Raw genomic sequence first — 25131 nt, 5'->3', positions numbered from 1 at the left:
TTTTCTCAGATAAAGACTGTATGGACTCAACACCCCAACCCAACCCGAACATAATCTCTTTGTGACTTTTGACAACATGTATTGTTCCGTGTGGGAAGAGACTCTTTGTACCATCCATGCACAATTTTCCTTCACGAGCCATGTTTTAATTGTGATAGTCGTGTTAGGTGTACCCGTTTTGCACGTTACTTCTGAGAAGTCTACCAGATGAAATATATAGCAGCAATATGAGATCTAAGCATCTGAGGCATGCTCATAATAAAGAAACTTTGCATAATCAGTTTTGGTCTTAGGTGATATTCAAAATAATCCTTAGACCATTTTACAGTAGTTTATCCAAGTACAGCTAAAGAACACTAGCATTTTCATTGATCATTTGCATGCTCTACTTTAAATTGATCTAAACTGATCAAAAGAATTTATAAGATTCTATATTGGCATATAATGGATTACACTTTGAAACTTAAATCTCTAGATGAAATTAAAATCATATCGTTGTTATTCCAGCTTGAAGAGGATGAAGGCAGATGTGTGGAGAGAGGAGAGTTTTGGAAGTCATGGGGGGAGAGTGGGCAGGGAGGAGAAAGGAAGGATGCCATATAAATGAAGAAGAGAACAAAACAAAGTTTAAGAGGAGAGCATACATGTTTAGCACAGGAAGAACGGAAATGATTTTGTATACAGTTCCAATATACAAAGGTGAAGGTTTTGAGGAAGGCAAGGTCCCAAGAGAGCAAATTGCCTCTTTTGAGAAAGGAAGTAATTCTCTTAAAAAAGTAAGCATAGAGAAACAAAACACCCTACCTATTATATCTTTTTTAAAATTTCTCAAGTATTGACTCTAATTATGGCAGAGATTTGTATTAGTTATGCCCCAAAGGCCCCATAATCACATGCATATATTGCATATCTGATGGGACTGAATGTCTTGATTTGATGTATTTGTCATTCATATGGATCACAATGAATCATACAAACTTTCTACCCTTGTAGTTTTTTTTTTAATGTTTGTTTATTTTTGAGAGAGAGAGATACAGAGTGTGAATGGGGAAGAGACAGAAAAAGACAGAGACACAGAATCTGAAGCAGTCTCCAGGCTCTGAGCTGTCAGCACAGAGCCCAATACCGGGCTTGAACTCATGAACCATGAGATCATGCATGACCTGAGCTGAAGTCAGACACTTAAGACTGAGCCACCCAGGTGCCCCTCTTATACCCTATTAGTAAAGAGCCATATATATGCACACACACATATATTTATATGTATACACACACACATACATACACACACACACACACACACACATATCTATCTATCTATCTATCTATCTATCTATATATATATATATAATGTTTGTTTTTGAGAGAAAAAGAGAAAAGAGAGGAGTGGGGAGTGGGGGAGAGGGAGAGGGAGAGGGAGAGGGAGAGAGAGAGAATTCCAAGCAGGCTCCATGTTGTCAGCACAGAGCCCAAGATGAGCCTCAGTCTCACGAACCCTGAGATCATGACCTGAGCTGAAATCAAGAGTCAGACACTTAACCAACTGAGCCATCCAGGCTCCCCACAGCCATTTATATTCTTGTTAAATTTTGCTACTATTTAATGTCTCTAAGTTATAAATAGGATGACTTCATTATTCACGTATTTAGGGTAGTTTTGCAGCTGCCAGAGTGACATTATTGACTGTCTTGAATACTTCTTCAGTTTAAGTTCAGAGTCCAAGTACATTTAAAATATAAAATATTAATTTGTAAAATGATGGTCTAATTTGATGGTTTTTTGAAATTCTGATAAAGTGATGGTTGGTTTCTCTTATCTTATTCAAAGGATGGTTTTAAGGGAAATACCAAAATACATTAATTTTCATTAAGTAAATTTACTAGTTGAAGTAACATGAAGGAAGAAATTAGTTATATTCTTGTTCTTACTATGTGCCAAGTATTCTACTCAAAGGGTGTTTCAAATTTAGCAAATCTTTGCCTATTTGGTTTTAGTCCTTCCCACTACCTTATTGATTATGAGGCATTGAAACACTAGCTAAACCTTTGCAAAACCAGTACTGTTTGGTAGACACAGTATTATTTGGAGAATTATAATATGATTTTCCTTTCTTGTTTCTTTTCTTTTTTTGCAAATTTTAAAATACTGTACATGTGTCACTCACAGTTGGAGGTTTTGGAAAGCCAAGGAATGTGTTCCACATGTTTCTTTTTTTTGACTCTCCAAAAAACAATTTACTCTCAAAATAAAAAAAAAATCTTTACTACCTTAAGGAATGTCTAGATGACTAAAAAATACAACAGATCATTATTCTTTAGGATGTTTATACTGCTTGCCAACAAAGCACAACAGAATAATTTTACAAATTAGATTTTTGTGTTTCTTTTTCTTTTCCTCCATATTCAGGGCACAGAGTTAAATGATTTTGGTTCCAAGTCCTGTAGCAGCACCCTAAGGGCAAAAGTCTTAATAAAACACATTAAGTTGTTTCTCATGAGCAGATATTACATCTTATATTTTATGTCTCATAGAGATTTCCTACTTAATGTTACTTGGTCAGATAAATGTTTAAATGTTGCTAGTGTTTTAGTAATAAATAAGAAACGTTGATATTAAAACCTATCTTCATACCAAATTTCAGACATTTCTGGGTTAAAAAACAGTGACACACAAAAATGTGCAGATACATGGGCTATACAGCTCACTAGTAACAATGGAGTATTTTTCCTCCCTTGGATAAAAGTGACAAGTGAGCTCAATGTATTTATTTTAGAAAAGTGTTCAGCCCATGGATCAGATCAGTATATTCAGTTTTGAATGTGTGTCTTTTTTGAGTTTTTCTAGCAAAAAGTTATAATGTTTTCTTCAGATTCCTCAGATTCCTTAAGGAATCTATGACTTGTAAAACATTTGGAACTGTGACTTAGAAGAAGAGTTTTTTTTATATATATATTGAGAAGCATGATGATTTATAGTGCAATAAACAAGTTATTCCCTTAATGTTAAATATGCATTTTAACTGTAACATTTTTTATCAGTAGAATAATATATTAGAAGCACAAATATGCTCACCCAATCACCTAACACATATAGACTGTCTGCCTACCATGTACAAACCTCTGCTATAAATGTATGATATTTGACAGGTATAATATTAGCACCTTGATTGCCATTTTATTAAAACTTTATAGGGAGCTCTTAAGCATCTCTCATTTCCTTTATAATTAGGAAAGTAACCATGAACTCTATCCTTTCTCTTTTTTTAGAGAATATTTTTATATACTCTAAAAGTAAGACCTCAAGAGGGAACTATTTTACCAACTCACTTTTCAAATATGGAAACTGAGACCCAAAGAAGTAAAGTAACTCTTCCAAAGTCAAATATCTAGTAACTGAAGAACTGAAAGCAAAGTCAAAGCCCCTGTCTATTGTGTTCCCCCAAACCTTGTCTGGTAGCAAACGACGTTTATAAATATGTGGTTGGTGAAAGGGACAAAAACTTGGGTAAAATTAAACCTCAGTGCTATGACTCTCAATTGTCATTCATCTTCAATTAAGAAAAAATGAGTTATTTGTTCACGTAACTGGTTCAGTTTTGAGTTAAATACCAACTTGACATGATATTTTTAGTTTTACATATATCGCAATAAATAACTAGCACATTTTCCATAGACAACTATATGATGTACTTTATTTTGTGTAAAGTTTTGGATTTCTTTTATCCTTAGTGAGATAAGATGCTTGGAAGAGTTCCTCCTCTGTAAAATTTCAAATACAGCTATACTTTAGAGAAGCATTCATGCATTTGTTAGATGGCTTACAAACTTTGATATAAGTTCCTTCTGGACATGTGAGATGATGTGAGTAATTGATACAAGATTAGGCACTGGCCTGAAATACTGAGAAAGAACAGATGTAATTCTATTAAGAAATGGAATAGTATTTACAGATATCTCATGGACATTAGCTGTAAAGAAGATTCTGAGGTTCTAAATTAAATAGTAATTATGTAATATGGTTGAAATACACACACACACACACACTGATAGCTATATATGGATATGTGTATCTCCTGTATTTATATATAAGCTATCTTAAACATATTCAGTAACATAGCATTTGACTGAAATTTAAAAAGTATGTGTATGTACGTATCACAGTCCTTTAAGAACCCATTCCATTAAGCATCTAGACTTATAATATTGCATATAACCTTTATTTTTGTCCCATTTAGTGAGTTGTACATAGAAACAACTTAATAAATGTTTTCATAGTAAATAATATTTTGGATACTTCTACAAAATTGGGCTACATCGTGGGAAGAATCGAGCTCATGTTAAATATCAATAAAGAGGAAACTGTTATTAACAAGTTCAGTCATTGGTGTTTTCAGTTCTTATTAAAGGACTACTCCCAAGTGCCATACTCTGTAAAATCATCCTACTCTTCAGGGCCAGATTCAGATGTCATTTCCTCCATGCAACCTGCCCTGATTAACGTGGCCTGAAATAATTTCCTTCCTCCTTGAACTCTTATATTTTCCTAATTGACTTGAATTAGTACTTCTCACAGTCGTCCTTCTGTGTATTCATATGTACATCATATCTTCTCTACTAGGTTATAAGGTTTTTTTTTCTATCAAGAACTGTATCTTAAATATACTGGTATGCTGAGCCTTTGTAAAGGTGTATTTGGTAAGTATTGGTTGATTGACAATGCTGAATATGTTCATAAGAGCTATCATTTCATAGTCATTTTGATCGAAGAGGTCTCCTTGTGAAATCAGAACTATTTCAACTAATGGATATTTATGAAATTCATATTGTATCGTCCAAGTAAGAAACTACATAGCCTGTAGTCAATTACAGGAGACTTTTATTCAAGTAAACATGTTTTATTTGACAGGAAACACAAACATGTCTTCAATTAATTTGTTAATAGCTTCATCAGCTTTGTCCAGTAACATTCTCCCTAGTCCACTGTAGTTTATTAATCCAAAACATCATGACCTATCATACAGTAAAATGTTTTGTGATATGGAAAAAAAGTATAATGCCTCAAGATGTTTTCCATTCTATTCCTATCATTGAAAAAATGCTGAGACTCCCATCTGCTATCCTAATGATACACACCTTATTAAAATATACTTGTGTACAATATCTGGCCCTGGTAAGTGTCTGGTGTTATTTTCTAACACTGTCTCCCTGTTTCCTACTACTCTGTCATTGTGGTCTGCTCACTGCTCTGAACACACAGAGCATCATCCCTTTTCAAGGCTTTTGTTCTTTGTTCATTTTGCCTTATAGGCAATTATTTCATATAAGTTCTTTAGTTCATTTTCCTACTTCACCCAGGTCTCAGCTCAAATACTCCTTTCTTAAGCAGTGTTCCGTAGAAGAATAATGGTGTACATTGGCATCTCTCCCCTGTAAATTGTTTCCTGCATCGTTCTTATCTTGTGGTTTAACCATGTTAAGTGTTTTATCCTCCATCAGAAAGATGGCTCCATAAAAGCATATATTTGTACATGTTATGTACATGTTATTTTCCACTACTCTAGAGCTGACACCCAGAACAATGTAGGAACTCAATAAATGTTTGTTAAATGACGTGATGAAAACTTGCACTACTGAGCATTAAATGATGTTGCAAGTTTTCTAAAAACAAAGACCTAAAGAGTTACACAAATCTTGTTATGGTATTGACACTTAAATGGAATATAATGAGTGGCTTCCACAAAAGCAATTTACTGAAGAATTCTTGTTTGATCTGTGAAAATAACACCTTCCTTCTTCTAAGAAACCATTTCCTTACCAGGCTGACCATGTACTTCTTGTGAGGGCAGAGAAATTACAGCACCTTCCCCATCCTCACACACACACACACACACACACACACACACACACACACACACACACACACCACCCCTCCTAAGTATAGGAAATGGTACACTCATGACCATCCTACAAGAAATCTTTGTACTCTAGTGTACTTTGCTTCAATAACTAGTTAGAAATGGACATATGATTCAAGGGGGCTCAATGAATATCCCTTTCCCAGTAGTTTCCCGGTTGGAGCTCATGAAAAAGTGCTCACTTTTCTTACATAAAATTCTGTGACCTTTGGTATAGAATATATGAAAAAAAAAATAAAGCCAACACAGAAAATAAATGATGGGGGGTGGGTGAAGAGAAAGGGAGGGAGTAGGGAAAGAGACAGAGACAAAGAAACAGAAAGGGTCCGGTCTTTCCCAAGATTAGGGGAACTCTCCGCAGTCCACTTAAGTGAACCAACACATTTCCCCCATTTTTATTCCCTTAAGTAATTCAACCTGATCATCCTGATTAATACAGGATACAATATAGTAAAATTAATGAATGGGATATTCATCAGGAGGTTTTAAGATATATGTGGGGGAAAATTGTCCATCACGAGACTTATTTTTTATGTTTTATAAGGACTATCAGTAAATGAAAGAAAATAACCTTAAAATAGGATTCAGGGAAGCTATCTCTGCAGGAGTCTGAGCTGATGAGATCCTGGTATAGATCTTTCTGATAAACTAAATTCATTTAAGACTAGAATTCAAATACTTAGAAGAGGGGGGACTGTATATATCTTAAAAGGTCTTCCTTTAATATTTTCTCAATATACCTTTGACAACAGCTAGGTGGAAACAAATTCAGATTGAACTCTATGAAAAGGATGCTTGAGTCTCTCAGGGTCCAGCCAGAAAGCAGGAGCCATATAAGCAACTGAATCCAGGAAATTGTGTACAGGTGAAAGGAGAACCATAAAACTAAACATTAGGCAGCAAAGCAACCAAAGATGAGTGAGATCTGGGTTAGGGCAGGGTAACCCAGTGCCCAGGGTGCACTCATTTTCAGGTGTTAAATGTATTTGCTCCACCCTGAGAGTGGGTATCTCCTTATATCTTGCACCCTGGTGCTCTCACTTTTAAAGTGGCACTCCTGAGATTAGCAGCAACAGGAAATCACACTGCAATATCGGTGAGGCCATGAGGCTGGACAAAGAAGACATTGTTATAGGAGCCCACCATCCAGAGTCACCAGGACGGAAGTGGAACCATGATGGGCCTGTCCATGGTCAACATTTAGAGACAATGAGGAAACAGGCTGTGCTAAAAATACCACCTGAAACAGAGGGGAAAATGTTCTAGCTTCTTCCTCCATCAGAGCCTTCTGTTGGCTGAACCAGTTGGAATCTAGCTGACATGGAAGTTGGGGGAATGCAGGCTACACAGCTCAGTCCCCTGTGTTAAGGAACCAAAAAGGGTGGGGTGCCTGGGTGGCTCAGTTGGTTGAGCCTCTGACTCCTGATTTCGGCTCAGGTCATGATCTCATGGTTCATGAGGTCAAGCCCCACATCAGGCTCTATGCTGACAGCATGGAGCCTGCTTGGGATTCTCATTCTCTCATTCTTTCTCTCTCTCACTCTCTCCCCCCTCCACTCCCCTGGCAATGTGCATGTTCTTGCTCACTCTCTCAAAATAAAAAACAAAACAAAACAAAACAAAACAAAACAAAACCAGGAACCAAAAAGGGGCAGACAAGCAGACACTTGAGTATCGCTGGGCTACACACTTTGGAATCAGAGATGCAGGTGGAAGGTTTCTCGTTCTGTTGTAAAAGTTGAGGAGTCTAACTTTATTCTCACCCAAACAGGATATTTGGCCATATCAATCCATTTTCCCATGGTTAATGTTGTATTTTCCTACTTATTTCATAAGTGATTTCTTTTTCTCTGAATGTTATCTAGCCAAGAGAGAGAATAGTACTTGGACTCATATCTAAAAATTCCTATCTGCTTCTCTATTTTAACTCTTAACTAAGGACGGCATTGAATCTTAGGTGCTTGTAAGTATTAAAGTTAAAACAAATCCTAAGCTTTTGTAACTGTAGTGGTATTTGGCAGGCTTGCCATATACACCAAATATGTATGGTTTTGACACCTTTTAGGAGACTCTTCAAGTTTTTTTCTTAAACTGTGTGTTAAAAGTCTTTTTTCTTGGCTATTAGCACTGGACACACAGTTGTATGCCATCTAGAAGATTATTGAATGTTACCATCCCAAGAAGTCACTGTGTCTTTGCTTAGAATTTGCCTGTCATGTACAGATGCCAAGGAATGGACCTACCACAGGAATGTGTTACCTCAAATCACAATAGCAGAAACACTTAATATTTTAATGTGATCTACGTTTATAACTTTATGACAAAATTAGATGGTATTGAGCAAGCTAAGTTAAATATGCATTTATAGAAAGCCTTAGGATTGGATAAAATCCTAGAGAGCCTCAAAGCCAATAGCTTCACTCACTGGAGAAGGGATTCTTTCTACAATCTTTAGACCGTCTTTTAATAGTTTCAGTGGGATGGAGATAATTATTTTGAGTGTTAACCATTTAATTTGGGGCAGCCTTAAATGGCTACCGAGTTCTCTCTCATAATCAAGCAAAATCTACTTCTGTCCATTTTCCTGGGGAGTCATACAAAATATGTCTAGTTTCTTGACCACATAATGATCTTGAACTATGTAACTACAACTATTATCTACCTCTGAGCCTTATCCAAAATGCTCACAATTGCCTCAACCATTGATCCTATCATGTTTTCCAGATATGTTGGTTTGCTCCAAACCCACTTCACCTGCTATATATTTAAGTGTATACTTTTGTTTTCCTACCTTCTCTGAATAATTGGCTTCAACTGGAGGAAAATCTATTTTGATTTCATGTATATTCAGCTTTCTCTCTTTTCAAGTTATACTCACTGCTTAGAAAACTTAACACCATTATAACCATAAATATCTTGTGAGATATTCTGATCAATGGTGTCTCTAGAGTAAGCAAGTTTTTTGGTAAGTCATTTGGGAATCAGAATGAACTTGAACTATTTGAAATGAACAATAAGGATGTGAGTGGTAATCATACAGTGACATAACATTGTGAAATGTTTTAAACTTTCTATGTAAATAAGTGACAATGTTCAGTTTAATAATCCCTCCAGTTTAAATGCTCCAAATATCTCCTAATAAATGGCTGAAGTCAAATCAGCTGAATCATTTCCATTTAAAACTCAGTGCCTCAAGTTTCCCCTGCCCTTCTTTGCCTTTTGTTCCTATGAGCTTGTCTACTTGAAGGGAGTTTGAGTACCCATCCGCCATTAGTCAGGGGTTACCTGGTTTTATGGCATTCTCAATCCTCACTCATCTCCTCTGATGCATCTCTCCATCCTGTTCAGCCTTGCCCCTTGTGATAGGTAATCATGGTGTATAGATGTTGGCTCATACTTGGCTCCTTCCTGGTCATTATCCTAGTTCTCTCACATTTGCTTGTGCTCTCTTACCTCTGGTGAGGGATATACAAAACTGTTGTATGCTTTCTGTGGCCGGTTTGAGTGCTCTATTGTCCTTGAGGCTACCTTGGGTCCCACTTGCCAGGCTCCTCACTTCACCTTTGCTGAGCTGACATTCTAGCCAGTTGGATGGGAGCTTTTGAGTCTTATACACTCCCAGAATACACCTTTATAAGCAGGACCACTCTCATGCATTCTAGGGTTTCCCTTAACCTGTCTGAAATTTCTATCCCCATTACCCCAACTACACCCCTCGTACTCAACAGAGAGGAGAAATCTTCAAGCCAGGAAGCATGATGCCATATCTTTTTTAATTGTTTCACTGCCCAAGAGAGGTCAATTCTTTGGGTTATAAGAATGCTTAACCATTAATTTGAACATTACCAAAGCCATTGATCACCCCAGATGTAAGTGAGCAAGAAGAAATAGGTATACAATTAAAGATTAAGAAGAATTAATGCTAGTTTTGAACAAGCATGAATGCTTTAAGAAATGACATGTTAAATATCCAGTTTTGTTTTAAATATCTATAATGATTTTCTACTTTTTACTGGAGTTGATTCTGTATCCCATTCCAGCTAATGGATCATCCTTCTATTAGCTGTTAAGCTAGAAGTCTGCTTTTGTCAATGACAAAAGCTTCATTTTAAATACTCATCACCATTGGCTTCATACATTGTCCTAATTTTTCTAACAAGTACTTCTGCTTACATATTTCTTAACCTCTATCCATCTCCATTATTGCTCCCCTGATAACAAACTTTGAGTGAAACAAATGCTTATGATGCCATGATTATTCATGGACCTTAAGTAGTTCTTTATTTTGTAGGAAATAAAGCTCATACCCCAGAGAAAGGCATTCAGGGCCTATCATGATCTGGAACCGCACTCCTTCCACACCTCAACAGCCCCTACAGTACAGGACTCATTAAAATATTCTCAGTACATCCTTGGCCTGTTCATCATATGTGCCTTTTCTCAAGCTGTTCTTTCTCTGTAGAATATATTTTCCCTCACCATCCCCCACTTGTCAACATCCTTCAAGGCCCAAAGCTGAGCCAAACTATTCATCAACCTTTTCACCCTGCCCCTCCTTCCTTGCTCCCTTACAAAATATAGAAACTGTCTCACTGGTGTTTCTGAATAGCTCTGTTTATAATTCTCATAATAACTACCACACTATACTTTGTATTATAGTTCTTTGTTTTTATGAGTATCTTCTCTGCCAGGTCATTAACTTAATGATGTGTTAGTTACTACTCTTTGTTTCCAAGCCACAGTAGCCAACTCAAACTACCTTAAGCAAAAAGGACCCTTTGTTATGAGGATACAGGGATGTCTCATGAAAACCTCCTAAAGAAGTACACACAAAGAGCAGACATTTGGAGACTTTTTCACCTAATCCTGCATCTCAGCTTAATCACTTATCAAATATGTAACACTTTGCATGGTCATATTAAACATTCTGTGACTCAGTTTTCTCATTTATAAATTGATGATAGTACCTACTTCCTAGGAATATTATATGGTTGAAGACACTTGACATAGCTCTGATTAAAAGTTATTTCAAAAACAAAGGTAAAGAGGAAGTGAAACTGGACCTCAGAAAGACTGAGAAGCTGTCTGAAATTCGGGTGACATTTCTGATTCAGTGATGCTTCCTGTTCCCTCTTACTGCAGACTGAATTTCTCTGTTTTTCCATTGCTCATATAAAAAGTTGTTTCTCCATAGTTCATATGCTGTACATCTGACCTTTTAGAAAGGTGAATTCTATCTTTGTGTCTGTTATGAGTTCTGGGAGAGGAGACTGTGGTTGACTCAATTGAGGTCCATCAACTGCACTGAATAAGGAGTCACTGAACACACAAACAGGTTCCAGGAACCCATCTTTATGAGAAGACGGTTCTAAGAAAAGGAGGTTTAGGGAACAAACAACATAGGTAGTGAACCACTGAACCATTTCATTTATTTTAGTGTCCTCCTTACGTAGTTCTGTGTTTCCAATCGAATTGTATCAAGTTCATTATTATCATCTGTAGTTATACTTACACTGGGTCTTGGTATTGCATGTATTGTTTTAGATACATTACTTGTCCAATTCTTTCAAAAATATTTGAGTAATAACTTATTATGTTCTAAGAGCTATGGCATATACTGAGGCTATGATGAAGTGAGATAGAGGAACGTTCTTGCTCTCATACAGTTAATATATATATATATATATATATATATATATATATATATATATATCTTGCTGTTTTGACTCTCCACTGCCCCCCAAATTTGGTCCTCCTATTATCCCAAGCCCTTCTTGGTTTATGAGTATTGATTACATTGACACTTAATTCTTGTCAGCATCCCTGTGCTTTCATTATTTTAACTTTTTTAAAACTTAATATTTAGTTGCATATTTATACCATTAGATAGTCTTCCCACTAACATTCATTTGGAACTAGAATTTATTTGCCTCCTACTAGTGAAATTCCAGAGACAAGATCCACCTCTAGAATCCAGATCCACCTCAAGAACTAATGACCTCTGTGACTTTTGGTAACCCCACAAAGAACTCAGGTGCTTAGTTCCCTTTAAATCAATTAATCACAAGGGAAATAGACTAAATTGTATTGTTGTAAAACTCTTGAATTTATAGATCCTTATGAAAAATAGTTTACAGATTCTTATGAAAAATGTATAGGTACAATTTTTATTGTTTCCAGTGTTATTTACTGATCTGTCCACTTTTCTTCCTCCCCATTATCCATCTACCTATTTGTGCACACATCAAAGAGTGTGGGAAGAGCAGGGTAGGGCTGGGTCTAAGAGAAGCTAGTATCAGGGAGCCAGAAATGACATAACTTGTTTCTGAAATCTCAGCAGATAAACTCAGTCACTGTGTTTCTGAGTTTATTGATCATTTGTTTTCCTGAAAACTTCAGGGTCCATGTTGCTTTAATACATCTCTGTACCTCTGTCCATCCTCTCCTCACTCTACGTCAAAGGACAGTTTTCTCCACTAATTTCTAGCTCAACTCCATGTTTCTGCCTTAATCCCAAATTCATCCACATCCCCTAAGGGTTTTGCTCTGTGAATTTTCTCTTCTATGTATGGCATCATTCTTTTTTTAAAGTTTATTTATTTATTTTGAGAGAGAGTGCAAGTGGCAGAGGGACAGAGAGAGATGGGGGTAGGGTTGGGGGTGGGAGAGAGGATCCCAGTGCAGAGCCCAACACTGGGCTCAAACCCACGAACTGTGAGATCATGACCTAAGCCTAAGTCAGACACTCAACCCACTGAGCCATCCAGGCGCCCCTGGTATCATTCTTTACTTCATTAAATTTGTCCCTTAAGGCTTCCAAGTTATAGGCCTCAGATATTCCCCTTATCTCTCCATTCACATACCCCCAATTATGCCCTAATTTTCTTTAAGACCACATGCCCTCTGTCTCTATATTCTTGACCTATCCTTGTTAAAGCCAACATTTGCAGAGTGTTATGTGCCAAACTATGTGGTAAGCACTTCCCATGGAAGATCTCACAAAACAGTAAACAAGCCATCATTTAGTACTATTATATTCATTTTACAGTTAGTGGGACAGAGAAGTAAAGTAAAATTATCAGCGTCATGCAGTTAACAAGTGGCAGAACAGGTTCAAATACAGGTCTCCCTAAACTGGTTTTTTAAGTACTAGGCTGTATGCTCCCCATTTGTTTTTCAAGTAATTGCTAGCTCTCCCTGTCCTGTCTATGCTGCAACAATCCATTTCAAAATTTGTCAGTTTCATATCCAGTAGTTTTTCTAGGCTTTTATTTTCCTTAAATAGAAAGCCTTCTCCTTCTGTGAAGCCTTCATTACTGTGGTGTAAGTATTTAGAGAAAATTTTCCCACTCTCTTGTGACATTGGACCTCCTCCTGAACTCCTTGTCTCTTTAAGTAACTCATCTTCCTTCATCCACCTCCAAAAAGTGTTAACTAAATACTGTGATCTGAATCTCTGATGTTCTTGTCAAGTTTCTTCAGAGAACTCAAAGTGGAGTCAATCAAAGTGAATTCTTTTCCTTATTTTAATTGCTCTAAAAGATAACTGCCTAAAGCAAAAAGAGTAGCAACATGTTATGGGTATGTAAATGTATTAGGGGATTATAAAAGTAAAGGTAAGGAAACTACAGCACAAAGGGTGGTTGGATGGAATGGACAATCTACTCTCTTAAGGTCTTTCATTATATGTGGCATGGATATTTGAAGGTACTTATTAAACATTTCTATTGTAAACCATAGGGTAACTACTAAACAATTTAAAGAGGTAGATTACTGATCATTTATTTTCCTGAAAACGTCGAGGTCTGTGTTGCTTTAACACATCTCTGTACCTGTGTCCATCCTCTCCTCACTCTACTTCAAAGGACATTTTTCTGTCCTTTTCTACAGGTTACTGGAGAAATGCGGTATAGTAGCACCGTCCACTCAAGAACAGGCAAAAGTAGATGATGCCAAGAGAAATCGTCTCAAGAGATAAAATAAAATCATTAAGAAATGCTCCATTAACAAAAGAAAAGATAGAATAGAAACTAGCTGCAAAATGGTAGATTTTAACCTATCTCATCAGCTGGTATATCAGCTCTAATTGGCTGTGCCAATATTACTGCACACCTCAAAATGAATAGTGACTCAAACATATGGAGGTTTGTTCCTCACTGCATGTGTTTTTTCAGTGGGTATCTAATGATTTCATAATAAATAGTCCATCTTATCTAATGTGTTAACTACTTCCCAATTATCAGACATTTAACTTATGGCCTTCTTTCTCCTGTTACAAATCATGCTACAAAGAATATCTACTCGAACATAAATCTATATTAACATTTCTGGCTATTTTCTTGGGCTAGCTTCATAGGGGAAAAAAAAACCTTTGGACAGCAATCATTTAATTTCTCAAATCTCTCGTTACTAAATTGTGTACAGACTTTTTAGAAAGTTGAAGAAAGCGTCATAAGAAACGGGAAGGCTTTTGATTTGTCAGTGTTTTCTTCCTAATTCACACTTCACCTCCTGAAGTTATTACAAGGATTAAATGGAAAGTGTTTAGTCATCTGCCCTGCATATAGTCAGGGCTCATTAAACGTTAACAATTAATATTGGGCAGTAGCACACAGCTACTGCAAAAAGCAAGAAATAGTGTTTGACTTCTTGGAGGCTCAGTTCCCTCATCAGTAAAATGGGCCTGGGTTACCACCCATTTCACACTAACTTTGTGTGACTTTATCATATGTAAAGCATATGACACAGTATCTGTGACGAAATAAACATTCAATAAATTTTCACTAATAGTATTTATTATTTTGTCTTACCGCAATTGAGAATTTCCTTGTTATCTCTTTTTCCATTTCCTTACCCCCTCCTATGTACACAGTCCCATTTCTATCTCCATTTGAAATATACTAAATGAAGGTAAGAATATAATCTATCTCATTATGTATAGTAAGGCAAAAAAAATGAAGTATGTCAGAAAATCTGTTCAAAGATAAAGGATATTATATGAAAGTATTAATAACCAATCACCAATGGCTTAGTTATCCCCCAACAGCAATTTATATGCCTATTATCATTTACATACCAATTTTGGTATATATGCCACTTAATTAAAACACTGGACTTTATTCATGTATGCTAAGTGTTCATTATCTGTGATTTATGTAATATGTTATATTCACAGTGCACATGAATGGCATAGAGTGCTATTTCTCAGGTGGTATCATAACTCAATATGTACTAATTGTTTAGAGTACTGGTTGAGAAGTATCTCAAGGCAAGATCTGGGCTTATTTGAAAGAATGTCATGGTCCATAAGTGCTATCTGGTCTGACCCCTGGAAGACAAGCAGCCCCTCATGCATGGAAAATTGCAATCCTAAGTTAGAGGGGATACTAGCTATGAGGAATGGCTAAGGAGACAAATATTAGAAAAATGAGTATATTTTTAATAGGTATCCTACATGAATATTTGCCTTTTTCCCTGAGTAACTTAAATCCAAAATGTGTAACTTACACCATCGGAAATTACCTTATTTTTAAATTAAATCTAACATAACGGTTATTTTTAGAGAGAAAGTTGATCTCAGGGGGTAAAGAAATTAAATGCTATTTCAAACCTTAAGGAATATACAGAATTTTGGTATGTTAAGATTTTAGTATCCTCAATACCTAAAATTTTAGATTCCATTAGATATTTTGAAATCATGAACATATAGGACATTGTAAATTTTGCAAAATGATTTGACACCTCTTAAGGTATTCTTCAGTTTTGTTTGGGAAGTAAGTTCTTACAGCAAGCACCAAGAAAAAGTCAAGATGTACTTTTTGTTAGAATATCAGCATGGTTTGGGCATCTAAGCAGTACACAAGATTACTACTCCATAGAGCTCACCTAAGATTGTAGCACAGAGTGATGTGCTCATGGTAGATCTATAATTTCCCATTTTCCAGAAAAAGTGTGCCCTAATATTTCATTCATTTTTCTCAGCCCTTAAGTCCAAGCGCATAACTGCAGAGCTCAAGCAGACAGAGCACATGTAACTGAACTCAACAAGTTTATCATTTCCTGGTCACTGGATTAATAGCTTTAAGCATAGGCTTGGAGAAATGTGGGAGCCAAGCACACCTCCACCCTTTGAGTTCTGAGTTTTATTTTAGGGAGAATTAGTTCTCTTACCCTAGAGAAAATGACCTCTAGTTTGATAACTTCTCAGTGACAAAATATATAGTAATTTTAATTTCTAATGCTAAACCCCATGAGCTACAGGATTTTGTATGTATTCCAAGTTCCTGGCACATAGAATGCACTTCATAAATATGTTCTATTCAAAGGAAAACTAATAAAACATACACTGAATATATTGAACCACAGTTTGTAAGTTTCCTCTCTTAAAGAGAAAATATTTATTTGTATAATATAAAGTGATTTATTTACATGTTTGCCATTTTGGGGGGCTGGAACCCAGTAGGGTTGTAAATGCTTAACTTTAACTTGGTGGATTTTGAAGCTGCATTGCCACCTTGTGGCTACTCATCTAAAGATAACCTTTTCTCCAAAACAAAAAGCAAATACTTTGTTTTGCGATCTATGGTGCAAGAAAACCTCTTGTGCACACACCCCGGTAACACACATGTGTACACACACACACACACACACACACACACCTCAAAGAACCAGAAAGTAGTGGTTTCTGTTTGGAGACCTGGGAAGGGGGTTTCTAAGAATGATCTTTTAATGCAAAGAATCTCTTTATGATAAAATCATCTAAGAGCCTATCTATTATTTTCAAATACATGATAGTAATATACTAAAAGTAGTGACATTCACTATAATATCATGATTTCAATAATTAAGTACAAAAACATCCTTCTATTTACCATCAAGAATCAAATATTTTTCTTCCTACTGGGTCAATAACTTGTTTACATGATAGTATGTATCATTTCTAATGGAATAGGGAAGTAAAGAAAACATACATAGTAAAACCAAATTTGCTTAGTTGACTAAGACTAGAAGTTTCCAAAGCAGCTTGTTTAAAAATCTTAGTATATGGTCAACATTATCCATTAAGAGTTATTTCTAGGGAACAGAACTGCACATTTAATAGAGATCAGAATGTAGGAGATACTGCATAAAAAATACTTTTAAAATAGTACTGTGATTTTTTATCTTGGAGAGACAATTTAAAAGGCACTAATATCTTAATGTTCTCCTTCGCAGGTAATGTATACTTTAATAATCTCTTCAACTTTGTTTTAAAGTCACATATTGCGTAGGATTGATTCAATTAATTTGGGAATAGAGCTTACTAACAGAAAACCCATGTCCACAGCTATTCTGATGCTAGGAAAGAGGTAAAGGCAATTTTCCAGGTAACCTTTCACTCAGATCATGTCTGTATTCAATGATTTTGTATGCAGATTAACCCTGCAGTCTCACATGCTAGGAAGATCAGTTAATTGCAAAATAATGATTTTAATCAAGAAAACGAATCTTAGATTCATTTATGTTCATTCTCATTCTACTACAGACTACGGTTTACAGAGCCCTTTTTTTTCTTTATATATAATTAACATTCATTGTGGAGAAACTGGAAAACAAAGACAAACAGAATTAATTTACCTGTAATCACACCACCCAGTGATGACCACTGTTAAACGTTTTGGTCTATCATCCAATTTTTTTTTTTTTTAAACTTGTAGGCCTTGGTAGATATCCTCTTAACTCTTAAGAGAATATCTAGAAGAGTGATTCAAAAAGCACAGTCCCCTCCCCTTGGTATGACAAAGGGACCCAGGAGCTAAAAACCAAATCTCAAGCAACTTGAGCCACAAATATAGAAAGTAATATTGTACACCAAACTGAAAAAAATACCATGAGTCCCTACTGATAAAAAATAATGTTTGAATAGATAGAGGAGAATATACAAATCCCCCAAATGGGAGAATTCCAAATAATTTCTGTAGATACTCTCTACCTCTTAAGTGCGAGCTGCACATAATGACTTTCCTCCAAAGAGCATAATCTAGAAAGTGGGGAGTGGGGACTTCCTGGTGCAGAAGAACCCTCACAAACGCAACCTCAGCCAGGTGATCAAGGTGCATATGAGTCATAAAACATGTTGATCATATGTACCCTTGATACAATGTATTGAGAAGGGCATTTTACTTCTGTTGTCTTTCTTGAAATATTTCAGAATTTTAGTCTAACCATTAAAAAAAAATCAGACAAACCCAAATGAAAGGACAGAAAAGGCCATTAAGTTCAAAACTAAGGAAATCTAAAGAATGAATGGACTTTAATAACATACCAATATTTGTTCATCAGCTGTGACAAATTTACCCTAATAGTGTAAGATAATGTAATAACACAGGAAATTAGGTGCATAATATATGGGAATGCTCTGTTCTTCACAAGTTTTCTGAAGATCTAAAACCATTCTAAAACAAAAAGTTTATCAGAAAAGATAAAGAAAAGCAAAAGGAAGTGTGATCCCCAGAGTAGCAGCAAGAGCAGCATCAGGGATCTTGTGAAACATTCAGATTATCAAGCCAGCTGGCCACCCAAGAGCTCTGATTTCAGGTGCTTCTCATTTTAGCTAAGACCATGTTACTTTTTCTTCAATTCCCAGGTGATGAAGAATCAGATTAGGCCTCTTGGTAGCATGTGATTATCCACTTGTCACATTTTATAGAAGCATACATGCCTCCCTGTCTTCTCAGTCTTCTCCGATCCCCATCTCCAACACCCCTTTCAGACCCCACTGTGATCATGTCTTCCAAACCACCTCCAGCACACACACCTTCTAGCTTTCCTGTCCCTACCTACATAAACTGTGCCAATTTGCATGTTTCAATTCTCTGGAGACAGAGGTGACCTTAGGCAAATTCCATAATCCTGCCGTACTTGAGTTTCTTCATCTGTGATTCGAGGATAGAAGAATATCTTCCTTATGAGGTTTTTTTGTGAGGGTTAGCAGTTAATACTCCTAAGATGTTAGGAGGAACATCTAGCACTTAATGAGGACCCAATAACTGTGACATGGAGCTAGCATTGGCAGTGAATGGCTTGCCTTACAAGTGTCTCTTCAGTTCTCCCAAAGCAACAGGTTTGGGTATGCAAAATAGTGGCTCAATAAAGATCGAGTGAATTGAATAGGTGAATTGAGTCCATTAAAATACTACTTCAAATACAGTGACCCTGCCACTAAGACCAGTCTTCTAAGGCACACTGACTTTGAGCTGGGATGTTGGAAATATTTTGTGTTTATATAATACTACTAGGATAGAGCTAGAGAATTGGTTGGGGAATATATATGACCTGAGAGTGAATTCATCTTACTTCAAGCTTCACCCCCTATGAATAACACCATTTTAATTTTTATCTAAGATTATTCTCCTTCCTGAGATCCTTAGAATTTCCATTAGCCTAACAGACAAGATTAGATAGAAAAGAAATCAGCACCCCAGGGACTGTTCTACCAGCAGGTGAGTAAGTGAGTATGTTTGCATAATGGGTTTAGATTTCGCTTATTTGCTCTTTGGAACAGGTTAAATAGAAATTCAACAATTTGCGTGCCATAAATAGACAAGCCCTGAGTGTTCTGGTTTGTTTTCCAGATGGGAATTAATGTGGTGGACTCCGCAGTATCAGGATTAGGTGGTTGTCCGTATGCAAAAGGTGCCTCTGGGAATGTAGCCACTGAGGATTTGATATATATGCTTAATGGCTTGGGGCTCAACACAGTAAGTAATTTAACATATTTTAATATTCATGCATGCCTTGCAGATACAAAGGGGAATGTGTCTCAGATTTGAGAAGCAATTTTGAGGTCAAAGTTTTACTACACTTTTGCTATCTGCTAAAATGCACAGTGGGAAAACACAATAAAAACTCTTTAGGGGGCTTTATAAAGTAACTTATTGCTATAGCCCCATCACCAATAATGCTACCATGTCACATTTTTATGGTGCTTCATGACCTCCAAAGTACTTTTTCATGTATCATCTGATTTGATTTCACACACTGTGAGTCAGAGCCTGTGTCTTTGCTGTTAGGATTGTTATTTTTGCCATTTTGTTTTGGATGGATGTTTTCCTAGGAGGAAATGGAGATCTTGATTTTCTTGCACTGACAACTAGGGCTTCTGGAAAAGGGCCCAGGGCACTATTGAAATGGTCAGGAAAAAGGAGAGCTTAACAGTACTTACCGCATGAGACACTAGTCTCTTTAAAAAAGAATAGTCTCTTTAAAAAAAAAGTACCTGGAAAGTCACATCCTCTAATATTCACCTAAATTACTGATTAGTTTTGCCGCATGCTTTTTTTTTAACTTTATTTATTTTTGAAAGACAGAGAGACAGAGACACAGAATCTGAAGCAGGTTCTAGGCTCTGAGCTGTCAGCACAGAACCCGACGCGGGGCTAGAACTCACAAGTGGTGAGACCATGACCCGAGCTGAAGTCGGACACTTAACTGACTGAGCCACCCACCCAGGCATCCCACCACATGCTTGTTAACATTACTTGAAAGCATCATCTGGATTACAAAATGGAATGTTGCTCCTCTCTCTCATCTTTTCTCTCTCCTCACACTACTTACATTAAAGGTCCTGCAGCACCATTTGCCACCACCACTTGGTTGGCCTTACTCCCCATACTCAATTTCACCTGAAGAGTGAAGTGCTACCATCTTCAAAAACTCTTCTAGTGTCTCCCTGCTTGATCCCCAGGTCCATACTGTTGGGTTCCTCACATTTGGGTTTCTATGCCAACCTGTGTGCTACTATCTCTGAACCTACCCTGAGGTTGTATAATGTATAATGTGTCTAGCTCCCCCTGCAGCCAGTGAATGATTATTACAACTGTTCCCTTTACACAGAGATGCTCCAGTGACATTTACTGGGTGATAGGTAATATCACCTGGGACTTAACACCAAAAGCCTGTCTTCCCTGGTTAGGAGAAACTCTTTCATTTACAAAATTCCCTAATCATTTCCAGTAAAAATGTATGCCGTGACTTAGATGACCAACTTGAACTTAGCTGATGCTTTCATGGTTATTATGTACCAGGTCATGTTCTAGACTTTGGGGGCTGAAATGCAAATAAGCCATAGCTTCATTCAGAAGAATTCACAATTTAAGGAGAGGATTGTTACACTGGGTAGGAGTTGCAATTCAACCAGCTACCCAGCTAATAAGCCAAGCTTCTCTGTAGAATTCCCGTGTCACCATGGCTCCCATGTCCAATCAATTACCAAGAGCCACTTGTAAGTTACTTTGGTTGTTTGTTCCTTAATACCCTTACTATGTCAGCACAATCCCTTATCTCTTTTCTGGGTATTCATCCTCTACACTGGTGTGCAGGCTTCTGACTTGCCTTTAAATCCATCTTCATGCTGCTATCAGAGGATTTCATCCAAAATACAAATGTGAATATGCCTGGTTTCTTCTCGAGCACCCAGAAGTGGGTTCTCATTTACTGAAAAGCAAAGCTGTGTTCTGTCACCTCATAGCGCCTAGTCATAACTTTTCAAGTCATCTCTGCCTATCATCCTACATATATAGTATCCATTTTTCCAGGTACTTTGTACTGTTCTTCTGCCTGCAGTGCCCCATTGGTCCTCCTTCTCAAAGACTTATACTCCCCAGGTAACACTCAAGTCAGGATTTACCCTTCCTGACACAGTTTCCTGACACATTCCTCACTACTTTCTTATCCTCAGTGGGTTGACTAACCCACCCTCTGCCCTCGTAATCAGCTGGGCATTACTCTGTCAGTGTCTTTAATTATAATACAGGGTCCCCCCACTCCCCTCAACAGGGCTCCACATTGCCTGCTTTACTGTAAACAACCTGAGGACAGAAACTTTATTCTCCATGAGGTTCTTGAAACCCCAGAACATATCATAGTACATGAGACCTATTTAAGCATCTGACAAATGACTCAATATTAAACATGCAATGTTATTTCATAATGGTCTCTGTTAAGTAAAATGAGAGAGAAAGGTCAAAATGAAATTTTTGGGTAAAATGTCAGCAAATTCCAGTACATACTTGTTATCAATGTTATCAATGTTGGGGAGCAAAGAAGACTGGTTATCTTTCTATTATTCCTTCCTGGGTGTAATTCAAAAATGAAAGACACATGTAGCTAATTATTCACAAAACTTAAGTAGCACTGGATTTAGGATATCAAGTAAGATGTGCCTACCATGTTCCACCTAAAGCCATTCTCAGGACGCAACCAATAAACTCAGACCAAAGCAAGTGTTGGTACCCTAGAACAACTTTATAGCAAAATTAAAATGAAAATCATTTATAAGTGTCACTTTACAAAACATTTCTCTTGATCATTCCCCAAAAACAAAGAACTACAAAGGAAACATTGCTCTACAAGTTTCTAGAGAGAAATCGGTTGTATTAAAATGATGATCTCCTTATGAGTCTTGTTATGAGAAGGCCCTGTGAATATTTATATTTGTCTATTTTAAGAAAAGGATGGACTTGTACATAAATATTAAGAATTACTTAATAGTCGGGTGCCTGGGTGGCTCAGTCAGTTGAGCGTCCGACTTTGGCTCGAGTCACGATCTCACAGTCCATGAGTTCGAGCCCCATGTCAGGCTGTGTGCTTGAGCCTGCTTCGGATTCTGTGTCTCCCTCTCTCTCTGCCCCTCCCCTGCTCATGCTCTGTCTATGTCTCAAAAATAAATAAAAACAATTTAAAAAATTAAAAAAAAAAGAATTACTTAATAGCACGAAAGCCTGAGTCTGTTCGATTTTAAGTCCATACAGTTTCTAGTCCATGTTAAGGGAGGACTTGAGAGTTTATGAAATGCTACCTGAGGGCAACCTCTGGGTAATCTACCTAATTCTGTCTCCCCTAGTGACAGTAGAAGTGCTGGGTGGAAACCTTGATAGGGACCTTTTGTTACACCAAGCCCAAGAGATGAGGGATATGCCCCAAACTTGGCCTTCATACCCAACTGCCTGTCATTCGTGGATTTATCTAAGCCTTTGTTGATCCTGTTTATGCTTTCAGCCAGTACAACCTCACAAACAAGTTCCAGATGTGTACTAAATACTACTTCATTTTATTTGACCTACAACTACTTCCTTCGATATCACACTGATAGTGTTTCTGAATATGGTTAAAATCATGCATTCACTTTTCTTCTATCTCCTATAGGTTGATCAAGTTTGTTTCTTTACATAGTAAAAAGATTTTCTTTCTTAAGTCCTTATCTATGAACTCCTCCAAACCATTCTAATTTCAATTGCCCTTCACTGGTATTTTGTACATTGTTTCTAGTTTTGTTACTGTCCTTCCTAGAGTTTAGGTACAACCTTGAATTACTCTGAGGTCTTTCAGGTATGGCTAGCCTATGATTTTATAGAAAGGGCAGATTCAAGATATGCTTTATTAAAACATAAGAAACTAAAATGCTCACTGCAGAATTCATGGAGACAAATGTTGCCTTCAGATCAACAATGAACATTTTGTTTAATAATTTTCAAATTGTGAATTAACTACTAATAAATGGAAATCTGTTTTGTCTTCTTTCTCCCTAATCCAACTGGTCTCCCTTCTTTTCCTTATCAGGGTGTCAATATTTACAAAGTGATGGAAGCTGGTGACTTTATTTGCAAAGCTGTGAATAAAACCACAAACTCTAAAGTAGCACAAGCCTCCTTCAATGCTTGACTTGAATAAATTTGTGACTTTAAGGCTGAGAAGATCCATTTCATCTACAGATACTCATCTGAAAATCATTACTATCAAGTTGTTCTGAAATGTGAAGTAATAGACAAGAGTGGGGGAAAAAGATATAATTTTAAAGTATATTACTGGACAAATTATGAAATCAGTGGAAAGTAATATCCAGTCATCGGTAAATTGGAAGCTGAAGTAAAACACTACAATTTGTAGATATGCTTTTGAACTTGGAGAAAAGTCTACTCTTTTGCTCCAATAGAAATAACTTTTTAATTTAGTAGATGTGAAAATTAACTTCAGGTTTCCCTAAGTATCAAATACTGTGTTAATACTTAATCAAGCTGGCTTAGCACAGTATACATATTGTCAGTGGTTTATGAGCTTCTGCGTAGTGTGCAAAGTGTGTGGCCTCAGTCCTATGCGTTATGCCTCTGGATCTCAACTTCCCATTTGCCAAGTCAGTTAAATTATGAACCAAGCGCCAAATCTCCATCTGACCGTACATAATTTTTAGCAATAGAACTTTTATATTTCAAGTATGGCTAACATCTGTTAACTATTTCAGCGACTTTATCTTGTTCCAAGAGGCTGTGGTCAATGGCAAGATGCCATATGCTGGAAACATTACGACCTCCCATGTTTGTGATATGCATCCAGTTTACCATAAGTTCTCTTTCATCAAGTTTAGTAAAAACAAGCATGGTGTTACTCAACTATTGAAAAATATAAGGTTCAACTGTCATCTCAGTGTCTCAGCTGCAGTGATAAGAACAGATTGATACATAGAGTATAATCCACTTTGGTAATTTTCAGGTCACATTGAAATTTGCCTGAGGAAATGTCACTATGATCCTAAGAATAGTAAGGCAGTTTTTAATTCATGAAACAAAATAAAACAAAACTGTTTTCATTGATTCCAGGTACTTTGATTAAATGTGATCACTTTTGGTTGACTTTATGGTAATTTTTAATGTTGAAATGGCTGAAATTTTATCTTTTGCAATAGAAAACATTGCCAGGAATAGCAAAAGTTAATATGTCAAAGTGGAGAGTAGGAGCAGAAAGACTATGTTAAGAAAAAGCATTTCTGTAACCTATGCAAATCATATGGGGACAGAATTATTAAATGCGGGTCTGAATCATCAGTTCTATTTATGTAGTCTTCTCCAGTAATACTTGGTGATCTTATCTTTGAATAAATTTTAATATAACTTTAAATATGAAAGTGAGCACTGTGGACTTTCTATAAATATTCATCACAACTATTTAAATAAAAAATTTTAAAAAATACGAGAACTATTGATTACAACTAACTTAACTTTAAAGATATTCGTAATAAAAGTCTCAAGGGAAACATATTGGTAATTGACAAAACCAAACTAAATTCCCAAGAAGAAGCCAGCTTATCAGGTTGAGATGGGTATTAGAGCAGGAGCCTGTTATCTAGAGTGCTACCTCTTTGCATTTGGGTTAGTGTTGGCAGGGAGGTAATGCAGGGGCAAACA

At 36.6% G+C, this 25131-nt stretch overlaps 1 protein-coding gene across 2 annotated transcripts in view; it reads left to right on the top strand.

Moving 5' to 3' along the window:
- HMGCLL1 (3-hydroxymethyl-3-methylglutaryl-CoA lyase like 1) overlaps positions 1 to 24844 on the top strand; it is a 192212-nt gene extending 167368 nt beyond the window's left edge. For both annotated transcript variants that reach the window (XM_043591675.1, XM_043591676.1), the window contains 2 exons: positions 19528 to 19653; positions 23513 to 24844. In XM_043591675.1, the coding sequence (XP_043447610.1) occupies positions 19528 to 19653; positions 23513 to 23614 (228 nt within the window). In that variant the 3' untranslated portion in view covers positions 23615 to 24844. The remainder of the gene's footprint in view (positions 1 to 19527; positions 19654 to 23512) is intronic.
- The last annotated feature ends 287 nt before the right edge of the window (positions 24845 to 25131 follow it).

This window comes from Prionailurus bengalensis, chromosome B2 (assembly GCF_016509475.1).
Source record: "Prionailurus bengalensis isolate Pbe53 chromosome B2, Fcat_Pben_1.1_paternal_pri, whole genome shotgun sequence".
Lineage (NCBI taxonomy): Eukaryota > Metazoa > Chordata > Mammalia > Carnivora > Felidae > Prionailurus > Prionailurus bengalensis.
The sequence above is the reverse complement of the archived record's forward strand: the minus strand, read 5'-3'. Positions and strand labels throughout refer to the sequence as shown.